At 34.4% G+C, this 13,432-nt stretch overlaps 1 protein-coding gene across 11 annotated transcripts in view; it reads left to right on the plus strand.

The window, feature by feature from the left end:
- MLIP (muscular LMNA interacting protein) overlaps positions 1-13,432 on the plus strand; it is a 247,595-nt gene that overhangs the window by 195,394 nt on the left and 38,769 nt on the right. For all 11 annotated transcript variants that reach the window (XM_045057659.1, XM_045057666.1, XM_045057658.1 and 8 more), the window contains one exon: positions 1,389-1,517. In XM_045057659.1, the coding sequence (XP_044913594.1) occupies positions 1,389-1,517 (129 nt within the window). The remainder of the gene's footprint in view (positions 1-1,388; positions 1,518-13,432) is intronic.

The following is a 13,432-nucleotide window of genomic DNA, read 5'->3' on the forward strand; positions in this document are numbered from 1 at the left end:
GAGAGAAATCAGAGTTTCTTAAGTGGGAAATATTTCTCAGCCTGGGGAAGATAGAGACTTTTCTCACTCTGTACTTCCCTAGTTGACATAAATATGAAAGGCAACTGGGAAAATATCGATTGAAAAAGTATTGCAGAGTGGCATTTATTCAAGCCTCAAAATGTATCAGGTGGTTTATAGAGCAGAGAGATAGACATAGTCCCTTAAGGCTTAAATTGTGAGCATCAGTGTTGATTGAGGAGAGCTAATTTACTATATTCAGAAAGGAAATTGTGTTGAGAAGAATGATTACGGCAAAATGCTCAGCCAGAGAAAGTGTCACAACTTTTTATTGAATTGTTGTTTGGGATGTTTTTGTAAATTTATCAATCATTTTGTGACATTTTACAGTGTAACAAGGTTTTGGTGTTTGTGAAACATCATTCTGAAATTGCCCCAAAGTAGATTTCTCTGTCTCTCTCATCAAACTGACATTGCGTACAAGTTTATGAATCTTGAATGACTAGTCTAGCTAAAACTCTTTTGGTTGCAAGTGACAGAAGTAAATTTGAGTTTTAAAAAGTAGAAAATCTTGTGTTAAAAAAAGGAAAGTCTCAGGGAGCCTCAGGACAAGAAATTCAGCTGGGCCCCAGGAATGTTTTAGAATTCAGTTCTGGAAAGCCCCCTAGTGTCTCTTCTCTCTAGGCTCCATGCACTTTGCTCTCTTTCTTGATCTCATCTGATATGCTTTTTATGGCAGATTAAGCCTTTCTTATAGTTCCCAAATTGACATATTATAATTTCAACCTTCCCAAGAAATTTCAGAATGGTCTATTCCTTTTCCACATTCTTGGAAGAGAAAATCTGGTTTCACCCCCCTAGCCTTTTAGGTCAGAAGGCCATCCCTGGTTTCATTATACATAAAATGAACATAGTTTCCAGGGACCCAGCTCTGTGGATGTTGGGGCACGGGGGGTAGTTTCCAGAAAAATAAATTGTTAAAGGCTTTGAGACTGTGCCAAATTCATCTCTCCTTACCAGAATGAGAATGCTGCCTGGTGCTAAGGACATTCTCCATAAATATTTGTCAGATGAAATATTTATTGGCTGAATGAACTGGTGAGGATATAGGAACACATTTGGCTAGATAAATGAGGAAGGTTTTTGCATTTTGAATGTCATGATAATAGGTCTTTATGAGTTCATTGATGTAATGGTTAACTTTAAAGTTATTTTAGTTAAAATCATTTGATTTCTAAGCTGATCTATGTATTGGTAAAATCATTTTAAAATTTAAAAATTATCATTTTTTTGTGAGAACATTTGAATAACTTAATGATATACATATTCATTCATTTTAATGGTATTTATTTCTTTATTTTTAAAAATGTTATTTGACATTCATGAAGACTAAGCCTGGAGTGATTCGCCCAGTACCTGTAAAATCCAAAATATTACTGAAAAAAGAGGAGGAAATTTATGAACCCAACCCTTTCAGTAAATACCTGGAAGATGATAGCGACTTCTTTTCTGAGCAGGTGAGCATACATAAGACAAAGTCTTTGATATTTTGACAAATAACTGTATAAGTAATGGAGATGCCTCTTGAGTATAGTATGTGCAAGAAAATGTTCATTTGATTGGAGTATCCTTAGTAATAAGAAAAGTTCTAATTTTTGCATAATAAAAAGAAATTCATATATTCCTAGGATGATATCTTGAAGTATTTCAAATTAAAAAAAAAAGTTTTTTCTACCTACTGCTGGCATTGTTTTGGGAACCACTCTCCATAAAAAAAAAGGCATCATGAAGTCAGTGGTTGGATGGGTCATATAGGTGTTGCATTCTTATTTTTAAATTCCTGCATCTTTTTTTAAGAGCTGCAATATTTGATATTTAGCAAAGGATCTATTGTACAGATGCATAGTAACACAGTAGAGATGATACGAACCCCTAGATTGAGCAGTAATAGGGGATAGGAGTTTAATATATTTTAAGGCTTTTTTGGTCATTTGGTTTATATGTAAAAAAGGTATATTGTCTTCCTCTTATATATCTTATATGTTGGAGGAGGTATAATGGAAGATTTTTGATGGTACTTTGTAAGCTATTAGGGAAACATATGAAAATACACATTTATGTAGTATAAAAGTCCAGAAATTATTTCAGAGAGGAACTCTGCATCTTTATTTATCCTATTAAAATGCAACAAATAGGCATGGGTTGTATATTTTATATCTCAAATACCATTCTATGGATAAGCAGTGGAAGCAATCTGGAAACCTTTCCCAATACAACCAAGGAATGTAAAAACACTACCCTTGGTAATGTGTAATAAAATATACTCATGAAGGAATATAAGGTGATATACTCCTTTTAAATTTCACTTTGGAAATGATAATTAAGAATATTCTTGAAATATTTGTGAATCATAAGCAATATCTTATCTTCCACATACGAGCTTTATAACATCTCTCTAGCCGTCAGTTTCTTCGTGTATAACATGAGGCATTCAGATCAGGTACTTTTTAAAGATCCTTCAAATTAAAAAATCTGGTTTCTTAAAATCTAAGATTAACACTGATTGTGTCAGAGGTCCCTGAGTAGCCTTATAAAAATTCACCATAAATTGTTATACTTTTTACTTATAAAATGGAGGTGATATTTCCTGTTTATTTACATGTATTTTGTAAAGACTGATATGATTTGATAATTAAACATTTTAGAAGGCACTAATATCATTGAATATGATAATTAAGGGCAGTTATTTTCATTATATAGAATAAAATGTAGTAGTCAATTTAAGTTAGAGAAATCTTATTGATATAAATAGGATTGTTATCACTAATTCTACATGTAACAGAAATGAAAATTCATCATTAACAAAAACACTTGTTAAATATCTATTGCTTGCATGACACAAATATGTTAGAGGCTTAATGTGACATTTTAGACAGTATGGGATCATTATAAAAAGTATAAAAAATAATGTAGTCAAATGACAAAAATGCCAACAGTTAAAATAAACTTCACATATTATCCATGTAACTTACATTCTTCAAAATACCATCTAATGCTGTAAAATAATGATTTTGTCCTTTTATTTAGTATAATTTCAAATTTATGCATTTTAATTTAAACAAAACTCATTGTAGAATATCAGGTTATCTATTTATAACAATTTGCTGTCTTCAGAAATAATAAATTCTATTTTCAAGTTTAAGAAATTGTCACTAAAAGGAGTTGCCATTTCTTTTCATTGCTTTTCCTAACTATACAGCAAGTTTAAAGCTCTGTTTATGTACAACATAAGCCTATGAATTTCCAGATAATTTTTGGAAAATTTGCATTCTTTTGCAAATATGGAGGTGCCATAGACATAATCGTATTTATATATATTTTTTCAATCAATTTATTCTTGTTTATATCCCAACTTCTTTGTGGAACATAAAAAGGGGTCTGCAGGCTGTCAGAATTGAAAGAAGTATGGCATACTACTTAAAAGTGAATTCCAAACATTGCCTGGTCTTACTCATTAACCTTGTATGAGAGGGAAAATAATAGAAACTCGGGGTCCTTGCATACTGGGCAACTACATGTACTATCAACTGGTCTCTTTATATTGAGTTCTAACTACCATCTTGGTGTGTCCAGAATCTACGATGGAGAAAGATAGCAAAGGCATATCGCAAGTGCAGATGCTTAGATCTACTTAAGCTATCAATTGAGTAAGAGCAATTTATAATCTCAGCATTGCCACTTCATTAGAAGTTGAATAGAAGACAGTGCACTCAAGTTCACCAGTCACTATTGTGTTCTCCTTTACTACTGCCACAGAATAAATTGAATGGTTCTAAACTCAGTTGATCTCACCCACCCATGTAATGGAAAATTCTTTAGCCAGACAGTTGGGCCAAATTGAAGCAGCTCACATTCACTAATCTGCCTTGTACTGGGGACAGTTCCACATGACAGGAGATGCTGGATGGGATTGTTAAGTCAATAAATTTCCCCTAACAGCTTCACTGCCATAAAATATGATTTCAAAACTCTCTGTTACAAAATGTCAGACACTAAAGATGATGAGACCAGACGGAAATGTATTTACTGTAGCTTAAGAAGGTACAAGCAGGCAGCCTTTTGAACTGATAATGAACTGAAAATGTGCCTGGAGACAGCCTCTGAGTACTAAAAGCAAAGTTTGAAACCAAATGCATAATCAAATAATTGAGACTTATTAATCAACAGCTTTTACATCAAAATGGCATAGGCCAGGAAGCATCATTCTGTATTAGATGGGTTTTGTAACAAAGACTCTTCAGAATGAAGCTTATGCTTTTTTGAAATTACCTTTAAATCCATTATTGTATCAATCTGTGGTCCTTTTGACTTATTGCAAAATATCTCACACTCCACGTTTGTATTTAAAACTATGGTGATGTACTTTGAAGCATACTCTATGGATGATCAAGGTCAGAGTTGGAAACTAATTAACAGAATTGATTGGACAAATGGGCATCCAGAAGACACCGAGGCTTAGAAAATCAATTCACTGATGAGAATTAAGATACTAAGGACCCAATGAGTTTTAGTTTGTCTGACTATTTGTGAGTTGGCAAAATACATTGATTGTTTTCTGGTCATTTAGTGTATCTAATTAGATAAAGGTGATTTCTTCACTTAAGATCCTCAATTTAGTATAAAGAGCAATTGCTAACCTCACTTGTATAGAATGTTATATGGAATATTCTCTTGCGTTCTTTATAAATTAGTAACTGAATCCATAATATTAAATATGTCATTTTCTTCTTAAACCTTAGAGAATTATATAAAAGAAAGCTTTGAACAGAATTAAGGAGGAAATATTGTTAACTCATCTGATTTTCCTGGAAATTTTCTTTTTAATGAGAAAGAACACTTCCCAGACGTGTGCCTCTTCATTTTTATTTTCCTTCTAATTTGCTTCAATAAGCAAAAGAACATGTTTTGTGTGAAAATGACCATTTAGTGAATTTCCTCCACACCACTTCACAGAGAACATAAAGGAATAATTATAAGGAATTTTCTTTTTTGCCGTATTTTCAGTCTTTCTTTTCTTCTGATTTTTCTTAGACATCTGACTTCCCTACCAAACTCTCTGTTTGACATTCAGCTTTGATGATTATGTGGGTGACTTTCACATTTCTATCTAATTATTCATAAAGTTGGATTTCTACTGTGACCTTCCCTTTCACTTCCTTGTGTCATGCACATGTTAATATTACAGAGCAAGTACTCACCGTTGTCCTAGGTGAAACTGACAATACCGCCTTTTATTCCAAATGACTTCTGGCTTTGTCATAAATTGCTGCTTTTTCAATAATTGTTTCTCAATCAAGATGGCTTGCTTTTTTTGTCATAAAAATATCTTTTATCATTGCTAACCTTTAATTAGAAATATTTTTGAATTTAAAATGTTTAACCTATTTAGGTCTAGAAGTGATTAAGTGGTTTTCGGAATTGTTTTAAGGGAGGGAGAATTGAAATTCCTTGTGTTACATTTCTTTTGGAAGGGTTAAGACCAGAGATTTGGTTTCTCCACATTTTAGCAAGTTTATTCAAGTAATGAAATCTTTGTGAGTTTTTTCTTCTTTGTTTTGTCTTCCTCCCTCCCTTCCTTTCTTATTTCCTCCCTTCCTCCCTCTCTTCCTCCCTCCCTTCCTCCCTCCCTTCCTCCCTCCCTTCCTCCCTCCCTTCCTCCCTTCCTTCCTTCCTTCCTTCCATCCTTCCTTCCTTCCTTCTGTCTTTCCTTCCTGTATATGTAATAGGTAATAGACAATGTATCATAAACAGGTAGTATACTGCATGTAATAGATAGTTTATCAATATAATAAACTGTTTTTCTTTTCTTTTAAAAAATGTTCTAGAGAGACAGAATTTGCTTTTTCTCTGGAATGTAATCAAATAGGATCACCTCTTCAAATTAAAAATTTCATCTCTCCCCTTTTTATTTATTTATTTTTTTGTTTAAGCTTTCTCTTGACCTTGTGTAATTATTGAAGTTGGGAGACTGGAATCAGGGTTGCAATTTTCTGTTGCAGTTGTCTACAAGCTAAGAGAAACTTATTTTCCTGTCCCCCTTCCTTTGCCTTCTGTAGGGTTAAAGTCTAGAAGAGATTCTTACTTGCTTTAAAACAAGCAAACACACAAAGAGGACCCATTGCCACTTTGATCATAATAGATAGAATTATTCTAATAATTCTAATAATTAGTTAAGCAACTGAATTCTAGTAATTAAACTCTGAGGCAATAGTTGCTTAGCAAATATTGGTAGATATGGGGTATCTGACCATACCCTAATCTACCAGGGAAACAAAGACAATCTGAAAGCTTTATGCAAATGTGGTTGGTCTCTGATGTTTTGTTGATTCACGATGTCCCCATCTATCTTTATTTAAGAGGAATGGCACTGCCTTATTTAGAAACTCTCATGTAAATCATGTTCCAGTTTTAAGATAAGGTCTTGTGCAAATTAAATATTCTGTGTTATTTTTCTCTGATGAATGTCAAAAGAGAGAAGGTAGCTGTGTAAAAATATTTTAAGTAATATCCAGAGTAAACGTTAGTTAGAGATTAGAAAATTGTATTTACTGGCAAGGAAAAAGATACATTCTTATGCTTTACTTTACAGAAGTAAACTCCCTGAGCTTTGAGTCAAGGTCAGCCTGTAGGTAGAACTCTAGATGGTAACAATCACAGGCCTTTGGCATGGTTTTGTCTTCTGGCATGCAAGACAGTGGTACAACTAGTGCTCCTCAACCAGGACACTGTCTACAATACTCCCCTTCTTCTTTCCTTACAAACTTTAGGTTCTACAACTGCCTTAAAATGGTTTGGAGGGTAATTATTAATAGTGTTACAAACAAAAATAAAACCCGAGGCCCAAAATGGTATCGCTTAGAGTTTCCAAACCCCTGCTTAACATGTAAGTGATTTGTAGTTTCAACCTCCCTGGAAAATGTAGTCTTACCTTGCCAGTCAAGAATTTTTCAATCTGTGTCGATGAGTGCCTCTGGAATCATTTCCACCCACCAATGAAAGGGGAAGTAATCTGCATGATAAGGATACCTTGCTTTTCCCTTGAAAGCCACCTCCAAGGAACATTCCTTTTCTTTTGCTAGTAATGTTCTTGCCCCACCCTTCTTATAAAAGGCTTCCCTTTTGTAGAACTCCTTAGAGCTCCCCTCTACTTGCTAGATGGAGTGCTGCCCGGTTCATGAATCATTTAATAAAGCCAACCAAATCTTTAAAAGTTTCTTGATTGAATTTTGTTATTTAACAATAAATATCCTTAGGAAATGCAATCAGAGTGAGAGCCTTTTGATTTTCTTTTCTCTCTTGAACAATTTTCTTTGACCCATGACAAGTGGAATCAAGGTAGAAAGCATAGAGGGGGACCTAGTAAAAGTTGGATGTATTATCTAAATATAAATGCTAAGATTGATGTGTTTGAAACACATTATACTCTCTAAAGCACTAGGGACATTGTTGCTTATTTTAAAGTGTGGGTGAGATTAGACAGTCTTTGATGACAAATGTAAAGGTCACAGCAAGATATATAAGTCTGAAAATGAGTTATGTGAAGAGAGTTGGAAACCTTCTCTTTTCTGTGATCCAAGATAAAATAATTTAAGGTGGGTAATTTAGGCAGAGAAAACAACAAATCCAAATGAGAAGAGCAACCAAAAGAATGTTTGGAGAGAATGAATCAGAGATAAAAGTGGTAAAAAAAAAATGATTTTTTGAATTTCATTAAAGAGCCAAACACAGCCTGAGTGAGAAGTCCAGCATATGGAAAATTGAATTCAGGCTGGTGAAACAGGTCATTTACCAAAAAATATATAGGAAAAAGAAAATGGAATACATTATACAAATGCAAAAATGTAGTTTTCTTTATTTCAAAGTCTACATGGAAAGGAAGATCTGTAGTAAATTTATAAATTCAAAATTGGTGATTCCTTAGGGATGAAAGAGCTGACAGGTTTTTGACTTTTTTGAAATAATGTTCTAATCTCCAAATATGGACATCCTAAGAGAAATATAATCTCTTGTAGCCAGGCCATCCAAATATCAATTTGTCTAATGGACCTTTAGACGTGTAATATGGTTTTTTTTTTTTTTAATCTTTACTCTTTCTTGAAAATAGAAAATTGCATTTGGTCTTAAAATAAACAACTCATGAGAAGCTGGATTGTTGGTTATCTTTATCTAGTAGAGCTGAGAGGCTTAACATACTTTACCTGTTCAAATAAAACCAAGTATATATGATATCCATTGCATTTGGTGCGTTCAGAAAAATAGAGGTGGGTTTTTTTTTTTTCCAATCTTTGGCTAATCCATTTCTGGAAAATATTGGGTTCTCATGAATTGCATTTGATAGAAGAACTGGCCTTTTGCAGGGTATTGTAGGGTCAGGCTAGTTTCACCTCTGAATTTAGAATCCCCATCCAGGCAGGACCTGATGACCTTATTCGTTCTGATGTATAATTGAATCAAAAGAAAATTAGAACAGCTTGGTTTTTCTGGAAGAGTTCTGAAATCTGGTTTGTAGTTGTGGAAGTGTGATTAACCAGCTCTACCCTTTGCATTTGTGAATCAGGAAACTCATCCATGAAGTAAGGGGATTGGGTGAGCCCAGTGGTTCTCAACTGGGGTGACATTGCCCTAAACGTTATTGGTTGTCACAACCAGGGATGCCTCTGGCATTTAGTGGGTAGAGACCAGAAATGCTATTAAACATTCTACAATATACAGGACAGTCTCCCACAACAAAGAATTTTCCTGCCTGAAATGTCAGTAGTGCTGGAATTGAGAAATCCCGGACCAGACCATTTCTTGGTTCCCTTCCAGCTTCAAGAATACTATGACTAATGAAGCTCAATTATACCCCTGCTAAGGGCATTTCAGTTCAACTGACAGTGACTAGGTGTCTTCTTTTTGTGTCTTAACTAAGAATTTTTCCCTATTTGATTTGTACAAAGGAGGTAAGTAAGCCTCCATTTATGGAATCTCCCACGTTCCATGTAGCCTCTACTTGTAATGATAGCCCTGTTAGATAAAGGGAATACATTTTCATTGGCTCTAAATATTTCAGCAACGTTATGGCTTCCCCATCTTCCCAGACATTTATTCCTCATTCTTGTATTTCCCCACTTGTTAGATTTCAAGAAAATCAAACAAAAGGAGAAATTTTTGAATATCAGCCACTCTGTATGAAAAATGCATGCTGTTGGATGGAGTCATTCCTGATCCTGGGCCTCATTACATACCTGCAAAACGTGGGCATTGTACAAAATAATTTCAACGGTGCCCTCCTAACCTGAAATTCTGTGTCTATGTCTTTAAATATTATTATAATATAGTAAATAGTATTAAATATTACTTAAATATTATTATAATATGATAAATATTATTATTAAATACTATTTAAATACTATTGCATGATATTTCTCATCCTTAGGTGATTTGAAAAAGGAAAAGAAAAAAAGATCAAGTGTTACTTGGGTCATACCTTTGGAGAGATGGAAAGTCTTCTACTCTCCTGCTTAGGTCAAAATCATAACAAATTGTTCTTATTGCCTGGCATGCAGTCCCTGCAGTGCTATGGTTTCCTGATGAATGGTGTTGCAGCTTCTCTCCACACTCATGCCTTTCTCTCTACTCATAGCATCCAACCTTTTAATGTTTGTGCCAGGCTCTGCAATAGATAGGAGTGACTCTACTGGAAAAGGAGCAGATAATATCCCTGCAGCATGAAGCTTAGATTCTAGGGGATTCTACATACTCTGAACTCTGACCTCAGCCTCTTTTGGCCACTCTTAACCTTCTCTGCAATCCTCCATACCTCCTCACTCATAACTGTCCACTGCACACTCAGGCTGCACCTGCTGTGGGCTGCTCCTCTGGTCCTCTGATCCATTAAGGGACTGATCTTGACTGCTAGTAACTGCAGTCCTTGACTCTTCTGCTTCCTGCAAAGGAAACTTTATGATAGAATGCACTGGAAAGAACATGGATTCTATGTGAGCCTAGAAACTGTGAACTTCAATTTCATCCTAGAAAAATGGGACTACAAGTTCCATTTGTAATGGTATGCATATTAATACCCATTTATGATTCCATGAAATAGTCACTGAAAAAGGGCTCCGGACACTTTCAAGGGAGTGCACATTTGAAATATTTATTGTTATTGTTTCATTTAAGATTACTATAATTTTGGAAGAAGGGCACTGACTCCTTGCTAAAGTGTCACCAAATAGGTTCTCCTTCTCCCCACTGTTGGGAGAAGTCACAGAAGTCTCTCTTCTATGTTGCTTTTTGACTTCTTCAATATAAGTTGTTCCTCTCCACCAAATACATGTAGGTGGGCAACCTAAGACAAGAATTAAACTATGTGTATAGAAAAACATAAGACTCAGCATTTTAACGCTCTAGTGCCCACTGCGATTGATTGCAGAATATTTTCTTCCTTGTCCTTTGAACACGTCGCCATCAAATATCTTCACGCTGATCTAGTTCATCTGCTCTGTGAAGCTTGCTGTTAGACAGTCACAGACTCTAAGCCCTAAATAATCCAAAGCCTATCGTCAAAATTATATTTTAATCATTTAAAAACTTTTTTTGGTGAAGAGGATTTGAAAAAGCTAAGCATATGCTATGTCTTTTCATACTTCGCAAGTTTACATTTTTTTGGTTCAAATGAGGATTTGAAATAGATAAGTGTGGCTTTAAGTACGTCTGTTTTTAAAATGCATATGAATTCTTCAGAATTAGGACTGATAAACAAGAAGTTATGCCATATGTTCAAAATTAAGAGACCTAATTTATCTTGGCTTGATCTTCGGGGAATGTAGATAATTACAGTCTCTTCTTGGTAATTTGGGGTTTCTGTGACAGTGTCTGTAAAATGCTGATACGCCTTTGGCTGAAGGAGTCACTGGTTACGAAATACGTTGTAACTGTTCTTGACTTTATGAAGGGGGAGGGTGTTGTTTCAAACCGAAACTGTAGCAGAAATGCTATAATTCTGATTTTTAAATTGTTACAAGCTCCAGGCAGGAAAGGAAAACTGAAAACAAGGGCTGTATTTAAAAATAAGAGGTAGAAGGGAGAGAGGATGTGGTTAAAGGCTCCAGCAATGTCACCCAGTGGTGCTCTGAGTTTCCAGGGGCACAAATAGCTGCATGTGTGAAGTGGGGATAGAGGGAGCAGAGAGAAAGTAGATTTTCACCCTTTACTTCGGAACCACAGAAAAGGGGGTAGCTTTCAAATGCCAGGATGGAACAAAAGAGTCTCAGATGTGCAGGCTTTAATGAAAAGAGCCCATAGTGCCTTAAAAATGCCCTTTGGTGTTGCAATGAAAACAGTTTTTGAAGTTAAATAGTTTGACTTGATGGCTGAATAGAAAGTAGGCTTTTTCTAGAGTGGCAAATGCAGTCGATATGGCTATAGCATTCATTTTTGGATGTCTGTGTCAATACTTAATTCTTCAGTATCTCCAGTTCTCTTAATAGACACAGCAAAATTAATGTATTCACTGCATATTGTCTGCTAATTTTTTCTCTAATGAACCAAGGTATTATTTGCTTCATAACTTCTTGTGATCTTTAAGGTTTTTAGGATATGATATAATCAACCAAAATAATTAATCCTTTTTTAAAAACCAAGCTCCTAAGAAAAGCTTATTTTACTCTGAAAAAATTTGTGCTGAGTATTTTTATATTGAAAATGACAATTCTCAAGTAAATGAAAAACAGTTTACAGCATTTTATTAGAAATAACTGTTAACATAGCTCACTGATAGAAACACGTATGAGACAATTTTATGACTCCTGTCCTTCCCTCAAAAACTAGAACATTAAAAGATTCATCTATTGAATGCTAAAGCAGGGTAGATGATGTTCATTTTCAGGAATCATTTAGAATAGTGATCTCCAAAGTGAGGTATCTACCAACCTCAAGATAATTCATTGGGGTGGAGGTGGGGTATGAGTCAGACATGGTAAAGATTTTATTGACTTTTTCAATCTAAAACAGGGGTCACAAACTATTACCTGTGGGCCAGATCTGGTCTACCGCCTGTTCCTATAAATAAAATTTTCTTGGCATACAACTATGTCTACTCATTATGTATTACCCAAGGATGATTTCATGCTACCATGGTAATTGTGACAGAATATATGGTTCGTAAAACCTACTACATATACTAAGTGGACCTTCACAGAAAGAGTTGGCCACTTCCTGACTTAGAATTATAGGAAATATTTTAAGCTTTGCTGATTTATATGAGCTTACGATGGTGTCCTTTGTAAGCCTGAGAGCCAGATAGTCACAACGTATGCATTTTTAAAGTGAGATTTCTGGGAAAGTGTCAGCTCTCCAGTTTGGTGCATTGAACAGAGAGCCCTCACTTGGCTGTTGCTTAAGCCTTTTGTCCTTGATGGAAGTTCATGTGCCCAGTTGGACATATGATTTATCACATTAACTATTTTTAAGTAAAATAATCCTCATAAAATTAACAAGTGACTTTACTTTAAAAAAAACTCCCACAAAATAATCTAAATTGAATATACCACTAATATAGGAATACATAGCAAGACATGGCAGAGATGATATAATATCTATATGTAGTATAAGCTTTGTTAATAGCCATATTATTAATTCATTATTAATAATAATATACCCATTCCTACATTTATAGTTTTGTCTTGAGTTTTAACTAATAATTATAGGATGGCATCATAAGATAGTTACAGAGTAGGCATCAGGACATGGAGAAGCTGTGTAATTTCAGTAATGTTTAAAGACATGAGGTATTTAATATTACAATGTTTAAAGTTTTATGGAAGTCAGTGATAAGCATCTTTTTTGAGGAATATTCATAAAGGAAAAATTAAAAACCCAATTTAATTGGAAATATATATGTTCTTCCTGCTGCATAAAATACTGTAAAATAATACACAGAAAACTATAGAATGATACACTGAAATTCATTCCTTTGAAACCATTAGAAATGCTTTGAAAATCCTTTGAAAACATCTCTGAATATTTAAAGCAGTAAGTAGTGAGCAAATGACACTATATTGTAATTTTATGATGCAGTTAGATCAAAGTATAGATTTAAAACTAGTCTCATTACATAGCATTTGTGTTCTAGATATAAAATAAAAATAAAGTGACACTTTGGGGACCTAAAAGAGAAATAAGTCAGAGAAAATTTACTCCCTAAAACGAGTGACTTCTTTATAATAAAAGTACAGTTCTATGGGAAAACTGTGAATATATAATCAGCAATAGAGTATATGAAAACATTGTAGGTATGAAGTTGAAGTTACATCAACATCCACAGATAGTTATGATGACAAGGATGATGTAGATGTGCACACGCATGCACTATGTATACAGAGAGCCTGTT

Source organism: Felis catus, chromosome B2, assembly GCF_018350175.1.
Source record: "Felis catus isolate Fca126 chromosome B2, F.catus_Fca126_mat1.0, whole genome shotgun sequence".
Lineage (NCBI taxonomy): Eukaryota > Metazoa > Chordata > Mammalia > Carnivora > Felidae > Felis > Felis catus.